The 21,641-nt window shown below is 40.0% G+C and overlaps 1 protein-coding gene across 6 annotated transcripts in view; it reads left to right on the top strand.

The window, feature by feature from the left end:
- The window catches only part of Hecw2 (HECT, C2 and WW domain containing E3 ubiquitin protein ligase 2), a 407,742-nt gene extending 392,367 nt beyond the window's left edge, over positions 1-15,375 (top strand). For all 6 annotated transcript variants that reach the window (XM_021160080.3, XM_029476576.2, XM_085837264.1 and 3 more), the window contains one exon: positions 11,873-15,375. In XM_021160080.3, the coding sequence (XP_021015739.1) occupies positions 11,873-11,984 (112 nt within the window). In that variant the 3' untranslated portion in view covers positions 11,985-15,375. The remainder of the gene's footprint in view (positions 1-11,872) is intronic.
- Positions 15,376-21,641: the final 6,266 nt, after the last annotated feature.

Genomic DNA, 21,641 nt, shown 5'->3' with positions numbered 1-21,641 from the left:
AGAGCAGTGCTCTCTCCTGAGTTCATCTGAGGTTTCTGCCAGCGGATTGAAAAAGGAGAGAGAGAGTGAGAGAGCAGCAGGGACTGCAGCCGCTGGGGAAGGGTGGGCTTTGACCAAAGAGAAGATGTTCATTTAGGAAGTTAGTTGTGTCATGAATTTGAGAAGACTGAAATGTCAACCCAGAAGTTAGGAGAGTAAAGGGAAGAACTCACTCTGGAACAGAAGTCTCGAGGAAAGGATTTTATACGACAGAACGGCACTGCTGGTTTGTGATTTTTGGAGCCCAGGTTGACCTAGAATTTGTAATCCCCTGCCTTAGCCTTACCCTTACTCTCAAGGGTGCTGGTGTCTGGGGCGCACACACTGCCACACCCAATGGAACAGACCTAGAAACATATAGTAGGTTTTTTTTTATTTCTCTTTCTTTAATGAGAATCTTTTTCTCACTGGAAAATTATACTTTTTATTTGTGATATAAAGCGAAAACTTTTTGCAAACATGCCAAAGGAAATATTTAAAATGTAAAATACATTAAATGTGTATATCACACACAAATATATATATATATATATATATATATATATATATCTCCAGTCAAATGTCCAACAGTCTGGAGTGTCTGCTTCTACTCATCCTTAAGTTGCTTGCATGTGGACACACACGTGTACAAATTTGAAAACAAAAACTGCACTGCATAACCTGTCTGCAAGCTGATATTTGTGTGTGTGTGTTTCACACCATTAATTATGAACCTCTTTCCATGTCTTTTATTGCTCTGCAGTATCATCAATAATGCAGTTTTTCCTCCTCCAATAAAAGAGCGTTGTTTACCATCCAGGCCCTCTTTCAGCTAGTCAATAGAAAAGCACAGAGGAGTCCTGAAATAAAATGGCTCTTTGCTCAATTTAAGGAAAAAAAAAAAAAGGATAAGGATGAGTTCTGGACACCCGTTGATGTCCCTTTTGTGGATCTGTCCTGCTGCTGGTGTCCAGTGAGGCTGTTAATGTAAGAGGACTTGTGATAGGTTCTCATCGTTTAACCTCTAAAACAATCTCTCTCTTCAACACCCCCTGCCCGCCCACTCAGTTCTGTATAACTGAAATACTTAAAGATTTTTACCTTATTCTTCCATTGAATTAATTTATGAGCTTATTAGCATATGTAAATGTGATAGCTCTTTTGGGTTGGTCTTTACTTTGGTAGGTAGGTAATTTATTATAAAAATAGATTGTGAATCCAGGCCAGGTGGTGCCTACCCTACCTGTAATTCCAGAAAGCAGAGACAAGGAGGTTGAATGTTCAAGACCAGCTTCAAAGTCCCTATCTTTAAATTGGGGGGGGGGGGGGGCGCTCTAAAAATAGACTCAGGTTAAAAAGTAAATCATTGAAAGAATTTGCAAAATTTTAATGAAGAGATTATCTTGCTCCCTGCAGTAGGAGATGACATAATCCAAGTCAAATTTACTAACAGGCCTTGAAAGCTGTTTCATAAATCATTCTGTAAGTTTATATTGGTGGGCAACAGGCAACACAACTGCTAAAGATTAAGCTGTTCCTTTCCTTTGGCTTCAAGAACACAAACTAGGTTCATCTCTTATCACCAGCCTACTCCATGACACACTCACCTCTCACCTGGATCACTGCAGCAGGCAGCCAGCCAGACTCCTCCTCCTCTGCTCCATCCACCCTCATATTATTCATCCCACTTGTTAAGGTCATCTCTCTCCCCTACTTGCAGCCTTCAGTTGCTGAAATAAAATTCAGGCTCCTTCTGAAGCACTGGAAGGTGGGAGACCTGGTCAGGACCCTAACTCAGACCTCTCAGCCCACACCTGCCTCAGCCACTACCTCTTGGCTGTTCTTCAAACATAAAGATTCAGTTCTAGTTGAAGACTGTGGGACCTGCTGCCCAAGTCTACTTTCTGCTGGTCCACATCCCTGAGAATTCAGCTGAGATGTAACCCCCTCAGAAGAGCCCACCCAACTTCTTCACTTAGGATTTCTGTTCATTGTTCTGGATGCCTTAGTTCTGTTAGAGGACTTACCTAATTCACCCATGAAGTTTAGTTCGCATTTGACCTTAGCAGTGAGCTGAACACTTGACACCCAAGGCATACTGTTTGTAAAATGTTTTTAAATTTGACTTTCTATGTTCATCTCAAAAGCTCAGAACTGCCAGGCGGTGGTGGCACACACCTTTAATCCCAGCACTTGGGAGGCAGAGGCAGGCGGATTTCTGAGTTCGAGGCCAGCCTGGTCTACAACCTGAGTTCCAGGACAGTCAGGGCTATACAGAGAAACCCTGTCTCGCAAAAACAAACAAACAAAAAAGCTGAGGACCGATACTAGCATCCACACTACCAAGTTTTAAAGTCTAAATGAGGCAACACACACTAATGCACAAATTAAGTGAAGGCTAAGACAGCGGTCAGTAGATGTAGGTGAAGAAGGAACTTGCTTGGAATGCATAGTTTGGGGCATTTCTTCTGCTAGTTACCTGCAGGACAGGAATTCCTGCTGCTGTAGCATTCTCCACTGTACTCATAGATCAGGCATCTCCGCTAAGGTGATCTCATGAGAAGACTTAGAAACATGGAATTCCCTACTCTCACTTCAAACAAGTGCTTCTGTGACACACACAGAGAACTCTGTGCGAGTGGCCCTAAAACGTAAGGAGAAAAGTGGCATGAACAAACAGCCAGGATTTTGCCCACCAAATACTATGCAAACAAGTAGTTGGAGTAACTAGCCTAGGTTTTGTTCCCTTTAGTTTGTATTTATTGACTGGTGATCAGGAGTTGTGTGCGACCATAGGTTAGATATCTGTGACCTAGTTAGTGTCAGCAAGTGTTGATGTTCTAAACTTCCTAGTTCAAGAAGGTAATTAATAAGGATACTAGAGAAAGTATTAACATTTTTAAAGAATTAAAAACATTAAATTATGGCAAGTTTTACCTTTATTTTTGCTAATAATGCTACCCAGGCTAAGAAAACTGGCACTGGGAACCTCCACTGAACCCTGTCACTCAGGGTCTTATTTCATCCTCTGTCCTTTATCTCCATCCTCTATTCTCTGCCTTGTTTAGTGGTACCTCTGCTGTCTCCCTGCACACCCAGCCACTGTTCTCTCTCACCCATCAAATAACTGGAAAGGACTTTTGCATGGACACCCAGCCTTCCTTTGGCCATCCTCCCTTTCCGGCCTTGTCACTTGCATTTCTCTGGTTTCCTGATGACACAGTGCTTTCTCTCCCAGGCTTCCAGACTTATCTGTTGGGAAACATCCTTCTTGTTGATCCAGGAAAGCCCTGCACACCTACAAATCCTTCTAGCCTTGGCATGGACAGCTTCCTCTTCAAAGCCTTCCCCAACTTGTAACTGAACAGACTTGTAACTCATTGTATGCTGAACCACATATAACCCACAGGAATCTTTTGTATTAATTAGACAAAGGTATCTCAGTCTTCAGGAAAAAAATACATCCCAGATCTGGGACTAATGGTTTACCAAATATCTAATTAGAACTACTTGCCCTGGGTAGATTGCCCAGTTCAGAGCACAGGCTGCCTGACCCTTAGGCTTTATTTGCTGTGCGTGTGAATTCTTTCAAGAACAGACCTTTCTTCCTCATCTGCCTGAAGAGCTCAGTGAGCATTCGGTTTGGCAAGTGAAGAAATAAGAAGGTGTCATATAGTGGAAGATTTAAACTTTGATCACCAAAGCCACTTTGCATGGCAAACTTTCATGATGTGGGACCTTTAAGATGGAAAAAAATAGAGGTATTTTTCTTTTCTTTTCTTGTTTGTTTTTGGGTTTTTTTGTTGTTTTTGTTTTTTGGTTTTTTTGGTTTTTGAGACAGGGTTTCTCTGTATAGCCCTGGCTGTCCTAGAACTCACTCTGTAGACCAGGCTGGCCTTGAACTCAGAAATTCGCCTGCCTCTGCCTCCTGAGTGCTGGGATTAAAGGTGTGCGCCACCACCACCACCGCCCAGCAGGTATTTTTCTACTAGTGAGATTCTAGAAGTGAATGGATTAGATTCTTCCCAGGCATCCACTGGTCTCCGGAACTGGGAACTTGAAAGCCAGAACAGGATGGAGATGTGAGAACAGAATCCCTGAGGATATACCAAAGCAGGCAAGAGCTATTTCCTCCAGGCACAACAGCCCACAAGACTGTGAGCGAGCCCTCTTCTCTAGATACCTGCAACTAAGTAAAATTTGGACTTAATAAATCAGTTTGGGAATACACACATTACCAAAGAAAATTTGACATTGAAAAATAATGTCTCAGGATCCATGCATAACTCTTCAGGGTGGTGGTGGTGTTTTTGTCTTTTTTATTTGTTTGTTTTGGGTTTTTTTGTTTGTTTTGTTTTGTTTTGTTTCTTGAGACAGGGTTTCTCTGTGTATCCCTGACTGTCCTGGAACTCACTCTGTAGACCAGGCTGGCCTCAAACTCAGAGATCCACCTGGCTCTGCCTCCAAGTGCTATAATTAAAGGTGTGTACCACCGCTGCCCCACTTCTAGGGTGTTTTAAGCATTAGTTTTGATTGACAAATTTCTTAATGAAAAAGTGTAAATAGGAATAAGAAAAGTGAGGTGAGATGTGAAGGGTGAGATATCACTGCAAACAAAGAAGAGAGTGTTGGCAGATTCTAATTCAGAAAATGATTATTTAATGCTAACACATTTTATTTTTTTATTACACCTGTTACTTACAATAGGGTTCATGGTTTTCCTTTCCTGTCTCTGTCTCTGACTCTCTATTTTATAATCTTGATTTTAATTTCTTCTTTGTCTAGCATTTTGGGTGCTTGTATAAAAACATTACTTTGGGGTGTAGAATAAGAGAAGGAGTGAGTACATTCACTCCAGGCAGAGAGTTGTTAATCAACTGAAGTGGCTTATAAAAACAGAGCTGTGAGGCTTAGTGGGTTAGATAACTGACGAACCATATGAAATCCAAAAGAGGGCAAGCCTATGGCCCCCTGTTTAATATCAGAAAAATCCAGAAAGCCATTAAATCAAACCATAGATCAGGAGGTCTTGAAAATCTTGGTATTGGTGCCAGCATTGGTTTCCCAAGAATGGGTTCAGACTTGAGTGGTTCTGGCTGCAAAGACTGAAGTGAGGTAAACTCATTATGGCTTCAGGGTGGCTGGCTTTGGAAGATTTGAAGAAACATTCTCTTACTGAGACTGAAAAGCTGGGTGCACTTTTGCTGCCAATATCAACACAGTCCAGTGGCCCTCCTGGTGTTTTCTGCTCACTTTTGTAGGGCACGGAAAAGCCCCAGAAGTTTTTGTTTTGTTTGCTTGCTGCTCTCTCTCTCTCTCTCTCTCTCTCTCTCTCTCTCTCTCTCTCTCTCTCTCTCTCTCTCTCTCTCTCGGCTCATACGACAAGCTGATGGTAAATGTTGGGCAATGTATTTAACCATACTTCCTCAATTTCCTTATTAGCAATGCTGGCTTGTTTGTATGCAGTTTGGAAAAATCTGCAAAGCACACAGAATGTCAGTGTGGATATCCACTTTAGATATTGTATTTCTAATTGGCTTGATGTCTCTCCATGGTGGAGACCACCTACATCTGACTCATATGGAAGTGAATCTTAAAATGCAGATCACCAGGACGCCTGCCCCGCCCCCCCCCCCCCCATCTTACTTAGAATCTCAAGGGGCAAAACCTAAACTCTCTGTTGTGAATAGAGCTCTCTCAGAGCCTTGGGTGACTCTGAAATACTCCAAAATGTCCCCACGGTTTATCTCTGTTCTCCAGTAAACCTGAGATTAAGTGACAGTTGGGTCACTTAAAAATCCCCGGGTGTCTCCCAGGTTTCTTCTGGATTGACTCAAACTTGACCATTGTCCCCAAGCTACTGCATACTGCCACTGAATAGTTCCTTAAAAATTCTCTCAAGCTTTTCCCCCTTCAATTCTGTTCCTCAGATGTATGTGACTATAGTGCAAAATGCATGCAGAGTGCTGGGGTTTCCAGCTCCCAGGCATGGTGGCATGGTCTTAACAGCCAGGGGACAATAAAGTCTCCGTTTTCAGTTGAATGATGAGCTTCCTTGAGGAGACCCAGGGTTGAGGTACTGGTTTTGTTTTGTTTTGTTTTTTGAAAAAAACCAAAAAAACAAAAAAACTTGGCTTTGAGCTTAGGAAAACCATTTACTCTTTCCCCTCTAGAATATAGTCTGTCTCTAGCCTCGTGTAACTTTCTCTAGAAGATCTGTTTATTCAGAGGTTAGCTTATGATAACTACGTGTTCTACAACCAGATGTGATTTGAGAAGCAACGATGACATTAGATTGTGGGGCAGTCATGGTGCCTATGTCTCATGACTAAGAAGCAAAAAAAAAAAATATATTATTTGGAAGGCTAAGATAGGAGGTTTGCAGCCGGGCGTGGTGGCGCACGCCTTTAATCCCAGCACTCGGGAGGCAGAGGCAGGCGGATTTCTGAGTTCGAGGCCAGCCTGGTCTACAAAGTGAGCTCCAGGACAGCCAGAGCTATAAAGAGAAACCCTGTCTCGAAAAACCAAAAAAAAAAAAAAAAAAAAAAAAGATAGGAGGTTTGCTTTGAGTTCAGGGCTAGCTGGAACTACATTATATATGGCAAGCTTCCCCCTCCCCCCCCCCCCCCGTGTGTGTGTGTGTGTGTGTGTGTGTGTGTGTGTGTGTGTGTATTGTCTCTCTCTAACACACACACACACACACACACACACACAAATTGTTCAGTCCTTCCAGTTGTGTTGAGAACTGTAGTGCCCAGGCTTGGGGGGAATTCCTAGATAAGATACAATAGCATAGATACTATAGGAACTGAAAGAGGCATGCAGAATCCCTGTTCTTCTGCCTTGCCTCAGAATTGGGCCTTGATTCATGATCATATCAGATTATTAAACCATCATTACATCCTATGCCTTTCCTTGTATGTTTGATGACCTTAACACTTGTTACTAGTTTCTAGTTGCCCTAAAACAAACCATGCAAACCTAGTGAATTAAAATAATGGCCACTTCTTGTCTCCCTGCGTTCTTAGTGCAAGGGTCCAGGCATGGCCTAGTGAAATTGTCTATTTAGCCTAACAAGACTGAAATCAGATATCTCCTGGGGTTCTTTTTCATCTGACGCTTCAACCAGGGAAGGGTGTGTTTCTAAGCTCCTTTAGGTTTTTGTGACATACATTCCTTTAGGCTGTAGGATGTATGCATGGAAGCTTGATTATTCAAATCCAGCTAGAGAATCCATACTTATTATGTAATATTGAGACAAATCAGTATGAACCCTAGCGCTTCAGAAAGCAAATGAATTTCATACCCATTAGGATGGCTACTGTAAAATTTTAAAGAAATATAAGTATGCTGGCTAGTTTTATGTCAACTTGACACAAGCTAAAGGGAACCTCAATTAAGAAAATGCCTCTATAAGATGAGGCTGTAGGCAAGCCTGTAGGGCATTTTCTTAGTGATTTATAGGGAAGGGCTCAGCCCATTGTAGGTGGTGCCCTCTCTGGGCTGGTGGTACTGGGTTCTATAAGAGGGCAGGCTAAACAAGTCATGATAAATAAGCCAATAAGCAGCACCCCCTACCCACAAGGCCTCTGCATCAGCTCCTGCCTCCAGGTTCCTACCCTGTTTTGCGTTCCTGTCTGGCTTTACCAGTGGTTAACAACAGTACAGAAGTGTAAGTCAAGTAAACCCCCTTCATCCCCAAGTTGCTTTGGTCGTGCAGTTTCATTTTAGCAATAGAAACCCTAACTTAGACAATAAATAAGATATAGGAAAGTAGTGTTGGTGAAGATCTCAAGCAATTAGAACTCCTGTGTGCTGCTGATATTAATGGAAAATATGAGACCATTATGGAAAACTAGGGATTTCTTTTTCTTTTTCTTTTTTTGGTTTTTGGAGGCAGGGTTTCTCTGTGTAGCCCTGGCTGTCCTGGAACTCACTTTGTAGACCAGGCTGGCCTCAAACTCAGAAATCCGCCTGCCTCTGCCTCCCAAGTGCTGGGATTAAAGATGTGCACCACCACCGCCCAGCTAAACTGGGGATTTCTTAAAACATTAAATATACCATGTTCCCATAATTCTACTTCTGGACGGCTCCCCGGAGACTAAAAGCAGTGATTTAAATAGATGTGTATGTGTCTGTGTTCCTGGCCGCAGTATTTATAATAACCATAGGTGGAAACACTCTCATGTCCACCAACAGATGAAGAAATGAACAAATCATGGTATATACGCACAGCGGAGTTAACATTCAGCTTCAGGAATGAAGGGGATTCTGAGCCATGGTTACAACGTGAGCCTTGTAAACACTATGTAAATTGAAATAACCCAGAAATAGTGCACAAAATATCTTCAGATTCCACGTAGTTGAAGCACACAGAAGTAGTAGAAATCAGACAGAACAGTGAGTTCCAGGGGCACAGGGGAGGACAAAGACGATACATCTCCTGTTTGATGGAGACAGTTTCAGTTGCCATATGCTCTCTCATCCATCTGTGTGTTGTTCTAGTTCCCGTTCTTGCTGCTGTTCTGAAATGCCCTGGCAAAGCAGTTTAAGGCAGGGAGGGCTGATCTTAACTCACAGTTCAAGGGGCATCTCTGTCATGGTTGCAAGAGCTTAAGGTGCCTGATCATACTGTGTCCATAGGGCAGAACAGTGAATACTAGTGCTCAGCCCACTTCCTCCGCTTTGCACAGTCCAAGGCCCAGGACCTTGGAGTGGCTTCTCCCCTAGTTAGTGTGGGCCTTTCTACTTCAGTTCATCCAACCAGGATAATGCCTCATAGACATGCGCAGAGGCTGGTCTAATCTGCATAGCTCCTGACAAACATGCCCGAGGTTTGTTTCCTAGACAACTCCTGATCCTTACAAGTTGAGGGTCGTGCATTTAATGCCACAAAACTGGGCATTTGAAAACAGCTACAAGGGTAAATTTTACTACAATAAAAGCATTAAAAAGAAAAGGCAGGTAAAGAATCATGAAACAGTGAAAGCTGAGAATAAGTAGACAAAACAATGAAAATTAAAAAAAAAAAATCAACCTACTATATTTTAGACAAATAGGATAAGGACTCGTCCCTGACTGTCACAGAAAGCCTGACATATTTTTCTGCTCAAAGCATACATATTTCACTTCTCTATTTCTCCCTCATCTTCTCCTGGATCAAAAATGAAACCATTTATTTTGTATTTTGAGAGGTTTGTTGTTGTTGTTTGTTTTTTGTTTTTGTTTTTGTTTTGCTTTGCTTTTTACTTTTTAGAATTTCAGACCAGATAGACTTTAAGTCATCTCTAGGACTCAGCAGTATGTTAGGAAATTTTTTTTTTTTTGCCTTGGGTTCCCAGTCTGGACTCCATCATAAGGGGCTATCAGAGGAATTAGGGTAAATAAAATTCTAGGATGTTTGGTTTAGGGGGTTTATGTGATGGTTTGTATATCCTTGGACCAGGGAGTGGCACCATCTGAAGGTGTGGCCTTGTTGGAATAGGTGTGACCTGGTTGGAATAGGTGTGTCACTGTGGGTGTGTGTATAAGATCCTCACCCTAGTTGCCTGGAAGTGAGTCTTCCACTAGCAGCCTTTGGATGAAGACATAGAACTCTCAGCTCCTCCTGTGCCATGCCTGCCTGGATACTGCCATGCTCCCACCTTGATGATAATGGACTGAACCTCTGAACCTGCAAGTCAGCCCCAATTAAATGTTGTTTTTTATAAGACTTGCCTTGGTCATGGTGTCTGTTCACAGCAGTAAAACCCTAACTAAGACAGATGGGGTTTTTAAATTTTGGTTTTTTTGTTTGTTTGTTTGTTTTTAATTTATTATTATTTTTTCTTCTTTTTTATTGGTTTGGTTTGGTTTTGGGGGTTTGCTTTCAAAGATCGCTGGGGTGATTCCCACCAGGATGGCTCAGTGTTACGGGAGTGGAACACCTGAGTGGAAACTGAGATTCTTCCGTGTTAACAGAGCCCCTCACATTCTGTTTCTAAAAAGCCATGTGAGCACACACCTGCTTTATCATCTCCTGATTATGTCTTGTTCTCCTGGTCACTGTTATCTCTGAGCAATTTATTGAAGGCAATCAGGATAGAGTCCTCTTGATGATGAGGAAATGTACCTAACAATGCACCTATTATTATTTAGTCAAACACTACGTGCCAGCCATTCTGGGAAACTCTGCTATTTCAGTGAATCCTCATACCCTCTGAGATAAACTACCTTATCATATTATCTCTCTATTACAGGTAAGAAATTTGGGTCTCAGAATTCTAATAAGACACTCCAAATTCCACAACTGGTGTAGTTGGTAGAAGTGGGGTTCAACCCCAAATCTCAACACTCAAGTCTTCAGCTTCCCCCTATTTTGTATTACTTATAGCAACAGTAGTTATATTTACCTCACAAGTAAGAAACAATTGGAAACAATAAAAATTTGCATGTTACTTTCATACAAATATCCTACTCATGGCTCCCTCAAGTTACACATTACTTAAGGCTCTTTTTTTTTTTTTTTTTTTTTTTTTTTTGTATAAACTACTTAGCTCCAGCAAACAAGCTGTTGTGAATTCAGGATGGGGTGCTTCCTATCCTGTGTCAAAAGTGCAGATCTTCTCCTGATAAGATGTACTATTCAGAGACTCTTTCTTTATTGTGAGTCAGGTGCAAATAACAGGAAAGCACTGCCCCTCCCCCAGTCTTGGCAAAAGAGTAGGTATTTCTTAAAAACAAAACAAAACAAAAAAAATGCTGCATATAACTGTGATTAAATGGACATTTTTCCATGTTATGAACAGGGAGAAAGCAGACTATAACACGGAATTCAAAGCAGTCACAATATCTGCAGACAAATCTAGCCAGGGACTTTCCCCAAACTCTGAGCCACAGTCTGGTCTCCAGCCACAGTTGCTGCTCATCCCTGCCCAAGAAAATGAAAAACCACTGAGCCACACATTATCCAAGGGACATCCAGGCAGCTGACAGTGCTGGAAGGGAATCAAAGGGAAGCTCTTTGCAAAGTCTTCATTCTTGTCTTTGAATAGAAAGGAAGAAAAAAGACAGAACTTGGCTTTTTCATTCTCATACAACTCGGCAAGAAATACTATGCATGAAATATATCTTCTAAAGGGTGGCACATAAAGAAACTATTTTAGGGGTCCTAGTCTCCAAAGAAAATTTCAACTTTGTATTGTAAGAAATCCTGATCCTGGCTCAGGGCTTCCTCCCTGCCTTAGACCATTTAGTTCCTGAATGAAAGACACACACAGCTTTTATATTTTTAATATGCCTTGGGCAGAACAATAGCTGGGCAGTTGCCTACTCTCTATGCTGTTAGAATCTGCTTTCCTTTTGATAACCCAAGTTATCACTTATTATTTACTATGTCCCATCTGGGCTGCTCTCCAGTTGGGGCAGCCCTCTGGGCCACGTTCTCTTGGCCCTAGCCCATGGCTTCTCTCCTTCTCCCTCCTGCACGTTCTTCTTCAATGAAAGCTTCTTACTTCCTCCTACCCTCCTCATGGTCCTTTCTGAGCCAAGCCCTCAAAACCTCGATCCCACCTCTGTCTCTTCTGGCCAGCTGTTGGCTGTTGGCATCTTTATTTACCAATCGCAGTTAACTGGGGACTGGGTCATGGGGGCTACTAAGTTGAAATATCTTCACTTTTTCCCAAGTAGCTGTGAAAATGGTAACAAATAAATTTGAATATGAAAGAGAAGCACTCTTAGTAGATGCACACACACACACACACACACACACACACACACACACACGCACACACACGCACACACACGCATGCGCACAGGAGCATGGACTTTGTTTGCTCAGCCCCTCTGCTAAATGTTGTGCTTCTTCTGTTTGCAGAGCCCACACTTGTTTTAACCGCCTGGATCTTCCTCCGTACCCTTCCTTTTCCATGCTTTATGAAAAACTCTTGACAGCAGTTGAAGAGACCAGTACCTTTGGACTTGAGTAACCTGGAAGCATGATACTCAGCTCTTCATGGCCAGGCGGTTCCAGAAGCTGGCCTCCCGAAAAGTGGACACAGCATTGGTAGCCTCAAGCCTTGGCTTCCATTATAACAAACTGAGTGCTGCTCTCTGGGAACACATGCTCCTGTGTTTGGGGACTGGCTGTGAGTTCTTTTGGAAGGATTGGGGTGAGCTTGGTGCCCATGGAACAACCCAACAGTCTTTCAGTCAACAGTTCTTGACTGCCAAACCTTTCCCATTTGGTCCCATGTTCCAAGATAAAAGAAGAACCTGCACATGATAAACTCCATGGTGACTTTTAGGGACTCAGGAGAAACTCTCCCATACATAACATTTCAAGCCAAACTGGCAGCACTGACCCAATCTCTAAATTAGCGCAAGTGAAATGAAATCATTAAAAATATATATATTTCCTGAAAGTACATTTGTTTAAGCCCTAAGTTATAGCAGAATATTTATTTCTTGCTTATGAGTGCCTGCATGGTGTGCACTATAGGTTTCAACCTTCACAGGACAAGTGTGAAAAAGGAAACCAAGTCAGTATGCGATAACTTTAAAGATAAGGTGGTCTGTGACAATGTATATGCAAGTGGTATGTGTGTAATTATGGCTGAAGACAAACTCACTCAATGAATCACTAATGACCGATTTTATGCTTTATAATGCATGAAAACAATTTAAAAATATCTAGCAATTAATCACAGCATATCAGGAAAATGTACACAGTGAATTCTGTTTATTTTTTATAGGTTCATCATATTTCTGTTCTTTAAGATGTATATAAGGACCTAACTACCATATTGTATGTACCACCTCTCCATCTTCATGTTCCATGCTTACTCGGGCATCTTGCTAGTATGTACCCTTTTAAGCACGCTCAAGGGAACTAAAGGGCCTTTTATTTTTATAAAAGTTTAAAAAAAATCCCCAAAATATTTTGCACTGAAAGTACCAAAGGTGAAGGGACACAACAATATGACGAACAGCAGCTCCATCAGTTGACGACTACAATAGAAGTAGCTTTTAAATCAGACTTCCTTCACAGTTGCCATGTCAACCACTGCAAGGACTGTGCATCTAAGTAATAATTTTGTAAGACTCACTCTATGTGATAGTATGATATGCATTTATTTAAAATGCATTAGACTCTCTTCCATCCATCAACTACTTTACAGGATGGCATTTATTACAGATATTTCGTATTTCCCCCACTGCTTCTTATTTGTACAGCATCATTAAACACTGAGCTTGGTTAGGGAGCCATCAGCAATGCCAGAGAGGTCAGCTCTCTTTCATAGTAAGAGTTCCACTTTCTCTCATCAGTGAAGGTACCATACAGTGAAACTCTCAGTACTATATTTCTAAACCTGCATTTTCACTGATGCATCATTTTCTTATTAATATCAAGAAAAAATTTTGTATGGTCTCTCAGAAACTGCATGTCATCACTGACAGGTCTTCTTAATTTGATGAGAAGGATTTCCTTCATTTTGATTGCTTTGGGGACTCTTCCATGTTGTTGTTTGTCCCTTGACTTGTGACTGTAGCTAATCAGACACATGTATAGTGAAGTGGAATTGAAGTGGGTAAGACCATTAGCTTAACATTTAATTTGCCAGCCTGAGGGGTTACAGGCATTACCTGAACACTGCTTTGAGAATTTGTTTATAGGTATCATGGACTTCCTGTTGTGGGATGTGGGTAACTTTACATTTTATACGGGTTACATACATAGTCTTCATAGGTGTTTTGTAAGAACAGTTACATGCCTGTTCATGAAGCTGTGTTTACTGTTGGGACCCTCAAGAAGAATGACACTCATGTTCTGTTACTGTGTTAAAGATAAGTCCTGGATATGGGAAAATGTTCCAGGAGAAAACAAATTACAGAAACCTGGAAAAGATATATGGAATATTTATTTGTATATCATAATTGGGCCAGAAAAAAAGAATGACTAAAATTTTTGACTGGAATTATTAGTTTGTACTTATTTGTCATGAATACAAGTATATATTTAATTTTTGCAAACTGCTTTTACTTGTTTGTATTTTTTCATCATAAGGAAAACAGAGCATGCTAGTACATTTTTAAAATCACATTTCGCTTCATCAGAGCATTCCCTAAGAGTTGTCACAGGGGCTTGTTAAGAGAGAGCTGCCTTTCTTTTAAAAAATACATTTATAGGCCACATTACTGCTCCTTTGGTTTGAGACACTTTGCCACCATATGCCATATTACTAGGCAGAAGAGATTTCAAATAAAATATACCTCTTTAACTATTTCTAATAAACGCTGTTTGCTGTTGATGCTAAGGCAGCCAACTCCTCAAATAACAGTTTTAAATGTATCCAGACACTCTTAAAGTGGTAGGACTTAGTCCTAGTTGGCACTGTTCTCAGAATTGGGAATTATCAAATTGTAGCTAGCATATTAGAAGACTGTGCTAACCCATTATTCTTTATAGGCAAAACAACAAAAAAAGACAATAATATCTCTATAAAAGTTAAATTAGCTGTTATTGTACCCTACAGTTAGAAATATTCAGAAATATGCTTTTCTGGACTGTGAACCTTGATAACTTGGCTCTTTGGTTTTGTTTTAAGAGATTTATTCCCGATGCTACTAGCAATATAAAAGACAGTCTCAATACACTATGTATGTATCATCTTTCAGAGCACAGGCAAACTGTTGGAGTTCCTTCCATGCCAGTCACTGCATTTGATGATGGAGCTACAAGATTCTGAATCTGGCCTTCAGAAAGATGCACATAGTCTACTAGAGGGGACATCAAGATTCCAAAAGCATTTGGAATAAAAGGTCTACAGTTAATGAAGAGAGAATAGCCTATTCATCCCAAAGGAATAGCCTACTCATCCCAAAGGCTTGGTTACAGTCTCATGTATGTGAAACTGTATAGCTGAAAGACATCATCACGTATGTGCTCTTTCTGCTGAGTGTCATAGAATATCAATGCTGATAAGTTTCGAGATCCAAAATGCATTCATACAATATGTGTTTAAAGTATGTATATGAGGACTGAGCTGTGAAGGAGCAACACAAGGATCTTCAAACTATCAAAGATGCCAAAATAGAGACTTCCTTCAGCCTCTGTCCTATAACCTACAATCTATTTTTAGTTTAAATATCACAGTTCCTAAGCCCAAGCCACATATGGAATCACATTATTCTTGTGCACAAAATGAATGGAAGTCACAGTCTTCTAGTGTATGTTGTATTTATAATTTAATGGCCATTCTGTACTAAGTAAATATAAAAGCCACTATTGAACTAGAGAGGGAATGCAGATTGCAAAATGGAAGTGTGGCACTTCCAGACATTCTTATTAAATTAAACTCTAGTCTTAAAAAAAAAAAAGGATGAAGGCTGATCTATTCACCACTACCTCGATGGCAATGGCCTGCAAAGGTAGGGACTGTGAGGACTGTGTTAGTTTCTGAGTTGACTGAGTTTCACAGTGCTTGAAGGGCATTCTCTATTGCTCCTCAGTGTTCAGTTGGGGAGAAGTATCAAGTCTTCCCTGGGCTCAGGCTGATTTCATGAGTAGCTGGTGAAATGATTTGGGCTTTGTTGTTAAGATCCTGTTTAGTCTTAAGAAATATAAAGACTAATATTTGTATCAATATACTAAACTTTCCAATGCTTTGATTTCCCAAAGTGTTACTTTTGTAAATACCCTTAGAATGTGACACTCCTGCAGAGGGCATGGAGAAAGGAGCACATTCATGAATTCATGGCAAAGGCTTCTCGCAGGTGCATTGTTTCCATTTACTGCCTATGGGAGGAATTTAAGACAAATCTGATTGTGATCGGTGGAACTCCACAGCACAGGAATTTGGCCCTCTTGGGGATTACGTAGAAGCAAGAGTATGAAAAAGACACCAACCAGAGGCCTGGCTTTCATTATTAATTTTTGATAACCTTGAGTCTTCAGAGGCCTGGCAGCTGAACTCCAGTGATGTGGAGGGACCACAGCAGCTTCTGTTTTTCTTTCTGTCTTCCTAATTTTTTTTTTTTGTTCAAATGACCTTTTTAATCCTTCTTGTACACAGCTACTTCTAACAAGGCATACATCTTATAATGAAGAATTTAGAATTTTATTCAATTTAACTTTATTCAGGAAATTTCAGGAGCAGGAAATGAGGCCATTTTATCATTAAAAGGCATCACTAACCCCACATAAGAAGCAAGATGCAATTGAAGAAACTGGCCCAACCTCCCAGCAGTTGAGACTCAGGCCAGCTGTTGATGAGTGGTATCCTGAATCAGCCACCCTACTTCCACATGACTTGACTTGATATTAATGGGAATGTCCCTTGGAAACATATTCCAGTTGTCAGACTTTATTTGCTTTATAGTTCTGTTACATTTCCAGACAATTTGTCTAGCGCAGAAGCAAAGGAATGCCAGAGACATTACAGCTTTCTGAGCTGTCACTTAAGGTCAGTCACTACCATTAAAGGGGTAATTAGAAATAAAAAGTGGAAAAGTAGATGCCTGGCAGTTGTACCACCCTGGTAATGTGAGCCCAACTACTATCAAGATTCAGGATTAAAATCTACATTCTAAGGAACTGGCGTTATGGGTAGAATGAATTTGTTTGGCCCTATCAGTGCAATCTGACTTAGGAGTGAAGGCACGTTTACAATCACAGAATAGCTAAGGGAACAATAAAACAATGGTACAAACATCATCAGACTTAGACCTCACTAGTGGGGGTAGGAGCATGTTCCATTTTGGTTTCTGAGTTTTGAGAACAATGCATTCATGTTTAGTGAAGGCACTGATTGGCCATCTACCTGGTGGGAAATACCCTTGTTGTATGACTTCAGTAGGTTAGTATTTCCTGTACTACAAAATGTCATTTAGTCCCAAAGTATTAAGGCTAACCATAGCTCAATCAGGAAGCGCAACAATTTGCATTAAATTATTATAGTTTTAAAAAAAAGCTTGAAAGTTATTTGTTACCACTATCAGACACTATTTGTGAAATAAAAAATGATCTTATTTCATCATGCTTAATTTGTTTTTATAGTTGACAATGGCATGGCTTTTGAGACATTCTTATACTATCTAATGCTGATTTAAACATTCTCTATTAATCTGGAAAGCAAAAATTCTAAGTGTGAGGTTACTAAATTGCAAAAGGAGGTCTAGCAAGTATTTTATATTGTAGAAGTCAATCATGACAGCAGACACATTTGCTTAGATTTTGATCTTCAAGGTACTTTCTTCTCATTTAATGATTAAACAGCTTAACAGAACAGGAGGGCTCTAACTGTATATGATTTTTATGCCTAGTGACCTTGGGCAGGTGATATCTTCATATCCAGTCTTCTTTTAAGATATTGCAACCCTGAGGGGTATTGGTAGGTATGTTGTATGATTCAAACTGAATCGGCTATTACTGGTGTAAGAGATCATCAGTAAATTCCGGTAATTATCACCTTCTGTAAAAAGGGATGGGTAATGTTCAAGAAACACCTTGGAAGGGTGAACCAGGGAATATACAGAACAAAATGTTCTAATGCCCTAAAAAGATGTTAACTACAGCTTATTTTTCTTTATGTGATATCATAAGAAAGATACAGGGGCTGTTAGCACATTAGAAAGTGCATAAGATTATGTTTTTATAATAGGGATGCAGGCATTCCAAAAAACTGAATAAAAATACATGCATCTCTCTTGCCTCTTACTGAAGTATTAATCTAATTTTATAATAATGCTTACTTTTTAATATTAAGGCTCTGTAAAAAAAACATTTTATTTCTAAGATTTCAGTAGAGTACAGGTGGTGCATTTTTTAAGCCTTTCCACTTCTCTTCACCAGCCCCGCCCACTCATTACATCCACTATACCATAGATCACAGTTAACAGGTACACTTCTGATTTTGTTGAGTTGATTCAAGCTTTGTATTTATTCAGTGTAACTTTCAGTAGACAATAATAATGGGAGGTATTTGCTATTAGAATTAAGATTATACAATCCTCATTTTACCGTACATTTACATTTTTTAAGGCACATAATATACGTTGTTGATAGGCATCCTAGAAGTAGTTCATGAGTGGTGTTGCACAACACTTAGGACTGGATTATGAACCAGTTGTTCATTTTCTAGGAAGTCTGTATTCTTATTCTCACCTGAGCCTCCGCCTCTTGTGTTGTATTTTTTATGATTATGAAATGCTTTGACGGAAAGATATTTTAATGTGTACAATTTGTTTTATTTTCATACTGATCTCTATTTTTGTTTAAAACCATGTTACATCATGAAATCACTTAATCAAAAATAAATCTTTTAAAAAATGAATTATGACTTTTCTGTTATAGTTTGGACAAAGAATAAACTCGGGAACATAAATAAAGATAAAATACTTAGGATTAGTATACAGCTCTGCAGATATGTTAATTTCCCCTTTCATTGTATTTATAACCAGTAATCTATTTTGTTTATCTTTACAAGGAAATTTTACTCCCAGTGGTGCATTGATAGACATTGCAGGAATGAATTAATGCAAATCATAGTAATTTAACTCATATGAGTTGAGTTTATTTGTTAAGTCATGTTGAATCTTTAATTCATAATCATATGAACATCACCGACACTATTACCACTCTTATCAATTTAACATGAGGGTCATGTATCCACACCTGGAGAAAGCAGATGGGAAAAAAAAATATCTGAGTATGAACAACAGAGACTAATGGGGCTTCAAAAGATTTTGTTCCATCAGATCCTGGCTATATGACATCGCAGTCTTAACCAGCTATGGACTTTGCACGGTTGTGCATGCCTTTAAACTCAGTACTCAGGAGGCAGAGGCAAGTGGATCTCCGCACTTCAGGCTAGCCTAGTCTATAGAGTAAGTTCCAGGACAGCCAGGCGACACAGAGAGGCCCTGTGCCAAACAGACAAACAGAAGTAGGGCTTGTAAGATTTAATTAAGTTATGAGAGTGGAATTATCATGAATGAGGGTAACTTCCATTAAAATAGATGTCCCAGAAGACTCCTTAACTTCTCCAGTGTAAGAACATAGCTAAAAGAGACTCTTGTGTCATGAAAGCTGGCCTTGACCACACAATGGATCTGGCCAAACTTTGATTTGGGCTTGCTAGTTTATAGGACTGTAAGAAATCAACTTTTGTTATTTATAAGCTACTGAGTCTGTGAGACTCTGTTATGGAAACCCAAATGGATTGAGTTACCAAAAGAAACTAAAAAGTTTCATATGTCTCTTTCTTCCAAAGACCATCTTAATTGTAGGGTCAGGCAATTCTTGGAAGAGCAGGCCAGCCAATAAAAACATAAAATACTTAAAGCAAAGCAGATTTGAATTGCCACTTTAGTCCTGAATAAAAACAACATAGGTCTTTGAAAAAATTATCTGGGTGTTTTGCCTATATGTATCTTTATACACCACTTGGTTGCAGTGCCTGCAGAGGCCAGAAGAGCATATCTCCTAAAACCAGAGTTACTGAGGTTTGTGAGCTACCACGGGGATGCTGGGATCTGAAAGCAGCATCCTCTGCAGAATCAACAAATGCTCTTAACCACTGAGCCATCTCTCCAGTCCCAAGCTTTCGTCCTTTATTGATGGGTCAACAAAATTGGAAGAATCAAAAAATAAGATGGTGAGGCTTAACTAAGATTGGGAAATTCTCGTTACTGTTCGTCTTCACAGCATGAGAATTGAAGAGATAAAGTAATAAAATCCCAGAAGAGAAAAAATGTGAAGCAGGATTCCAGAACCAGATTGACCCACAATAGCATTTCTCTGAGATGGTGCGAGGGAGAATGGAAAAAGAACTACAAAGGCCATTTAGAGGTTGATTCTTTCTGAATGATTGGCTTTCAAGAATAAAACTGCCTCCATTCAAACTCTTCTTTGGAATACTACCTGAGCTGCTTTTGGCTGTGGGCTAAGGGACTAGTCACCAATTAGGGCTAATTTTTTATTTTTCTTAATGCCAGAAGACCTTCCAACAGGGAAATGTAGTGGTGGAAAACTATCTCTGCCTCTCACAGTTACTTCTGTTTCATTTATTGTTCACTAATTGCTGTACATAGCACCCCAAGTATTAGAGGCAGATATCAATCCAGTAAGGATCCATCCTTGATTTTCTCAGGTCTTTTGCCTGGCTACTATGTATTCTAGGCTATGCACACACTGACTTGAGAATATTGTCTGTAAAATAATTCTCATATTACTGACTTTTGGACCCAAAATGTTTGGTTTGGTTTTGCTAGGGTGCAACTAGCCCACATGTTGTATCACACATAACAATATTTCAAGACAAATGAAAATAGCAAGCTTACCGTGGCTCAGAATTCCAACCGCAATGGTAACAGTGTAGTGGGGACCTCTTCTAACCTGCTGCATGGTTGAGGGGTACCAGTTCACTCTAGCAAATATCTCCATCTTGACTTCAATGTGTCTGTCCTTAGCTAAGGCCCTAGTTAGCACATAACATCTCTAATTGTCCCAGTGTCTTGTGCTACAAAGTAAGGAGGTGATGGGAAAATCAATAGGCTATGTGAGTCTGCCTGAAGGATTCAAGAGCCCAGTAGCCAGAGCTGGAACAGTGTGAACAACACAATAAAAGCAAATAAAATCAAGTTAGAGTATTATAATGTGTAGCCAATGAGATAGCTCACCAGGTAGAGGCAGTTGCCACCAAACCAAATTATAACAAGTAATTATCAAGTAAATAAATACCTATTCCATACTGACAAGTGACTGAATAATCAATGAAGCAATCAGTTCCCTATGCAGAATATCTCATTTAATATATGTACAGAATTTATACTGACCTCAAGTGTGGGCTTTCCATAATGATTTCTTTCAGTGAGAACAGTAAAGAACACACTGATCATGTGCCTTTGATGTGCTGTGACAATGGCCATCTCCTCTGACAGAGGCTCCTTATGAGAAATTTTTCATCAGTGTTCTCCAAAACCATCCAGGATGTCAAAATCAAGAAGAAGCAGAGAAATGGTTTCTTAGATAAGAGGAGGTTAAAACACACCACAAATAAATAAACTATAACAATCAGGATAGGGCCTTGGAAAATATATCAAAATCTGAATGGAACCCATGGTGCTGGCCACATAGGTGGCAGAGGATGGCCTTGCTGGACACCAGTGGGAGGAGAGGCCCTTGGGCCTGAGGGTGTTCGATGCCCCAGTGTAGAGGAATACCAGGGCAGGAAGACAGGGAGTGGGAGGGTGGGTGGGGGAGCACCCTCATAGAGGCAGGGGGAGGGGGAATAGGATAGGGGGATTCCAAAGAGGAGACCTGGAAAGGGCAAAACATTTGAAATGTAAATAAAGAAAACATGCAATATAAAATACAAAATTAAAAAACTAAATGACACATGTACTTCAGTTCATAATGTATCAGTGTTGCTTTATGAGTTATAATTAATGTTGTATTATTGTATTTTAGGGTGGAAACCCAGGATGAGTTCTATGAGAACTCTATACTACTTTCTCAACTTTTCTGGAAATATGAAACTATTTTAAAAAAATAAAGTATACTGAGAATAAACAGCTTCATTGATGTAGAAAAATTAGAACTCAAGCAGACTGATAAGTTATTTCTCTGCTGGTAAAATAAACCA

Source organism: Mus caroli, unplaced genomic scaffold (assembly GCF_978045245.1).
Source record: "Mus caroli unplaced genomic scaffold, Mus_caroli_1 scaffold_1, whole genome shotgun sequence".
Lineage (NCBI taxonomy): Eukaryota > Metazoa > Chordata > Mammalia > Rodentia > Muridae > Mus > Mus caroli.
This window is presented reverse-complemented; position numbering and strand designations above follow the sequence as displayed.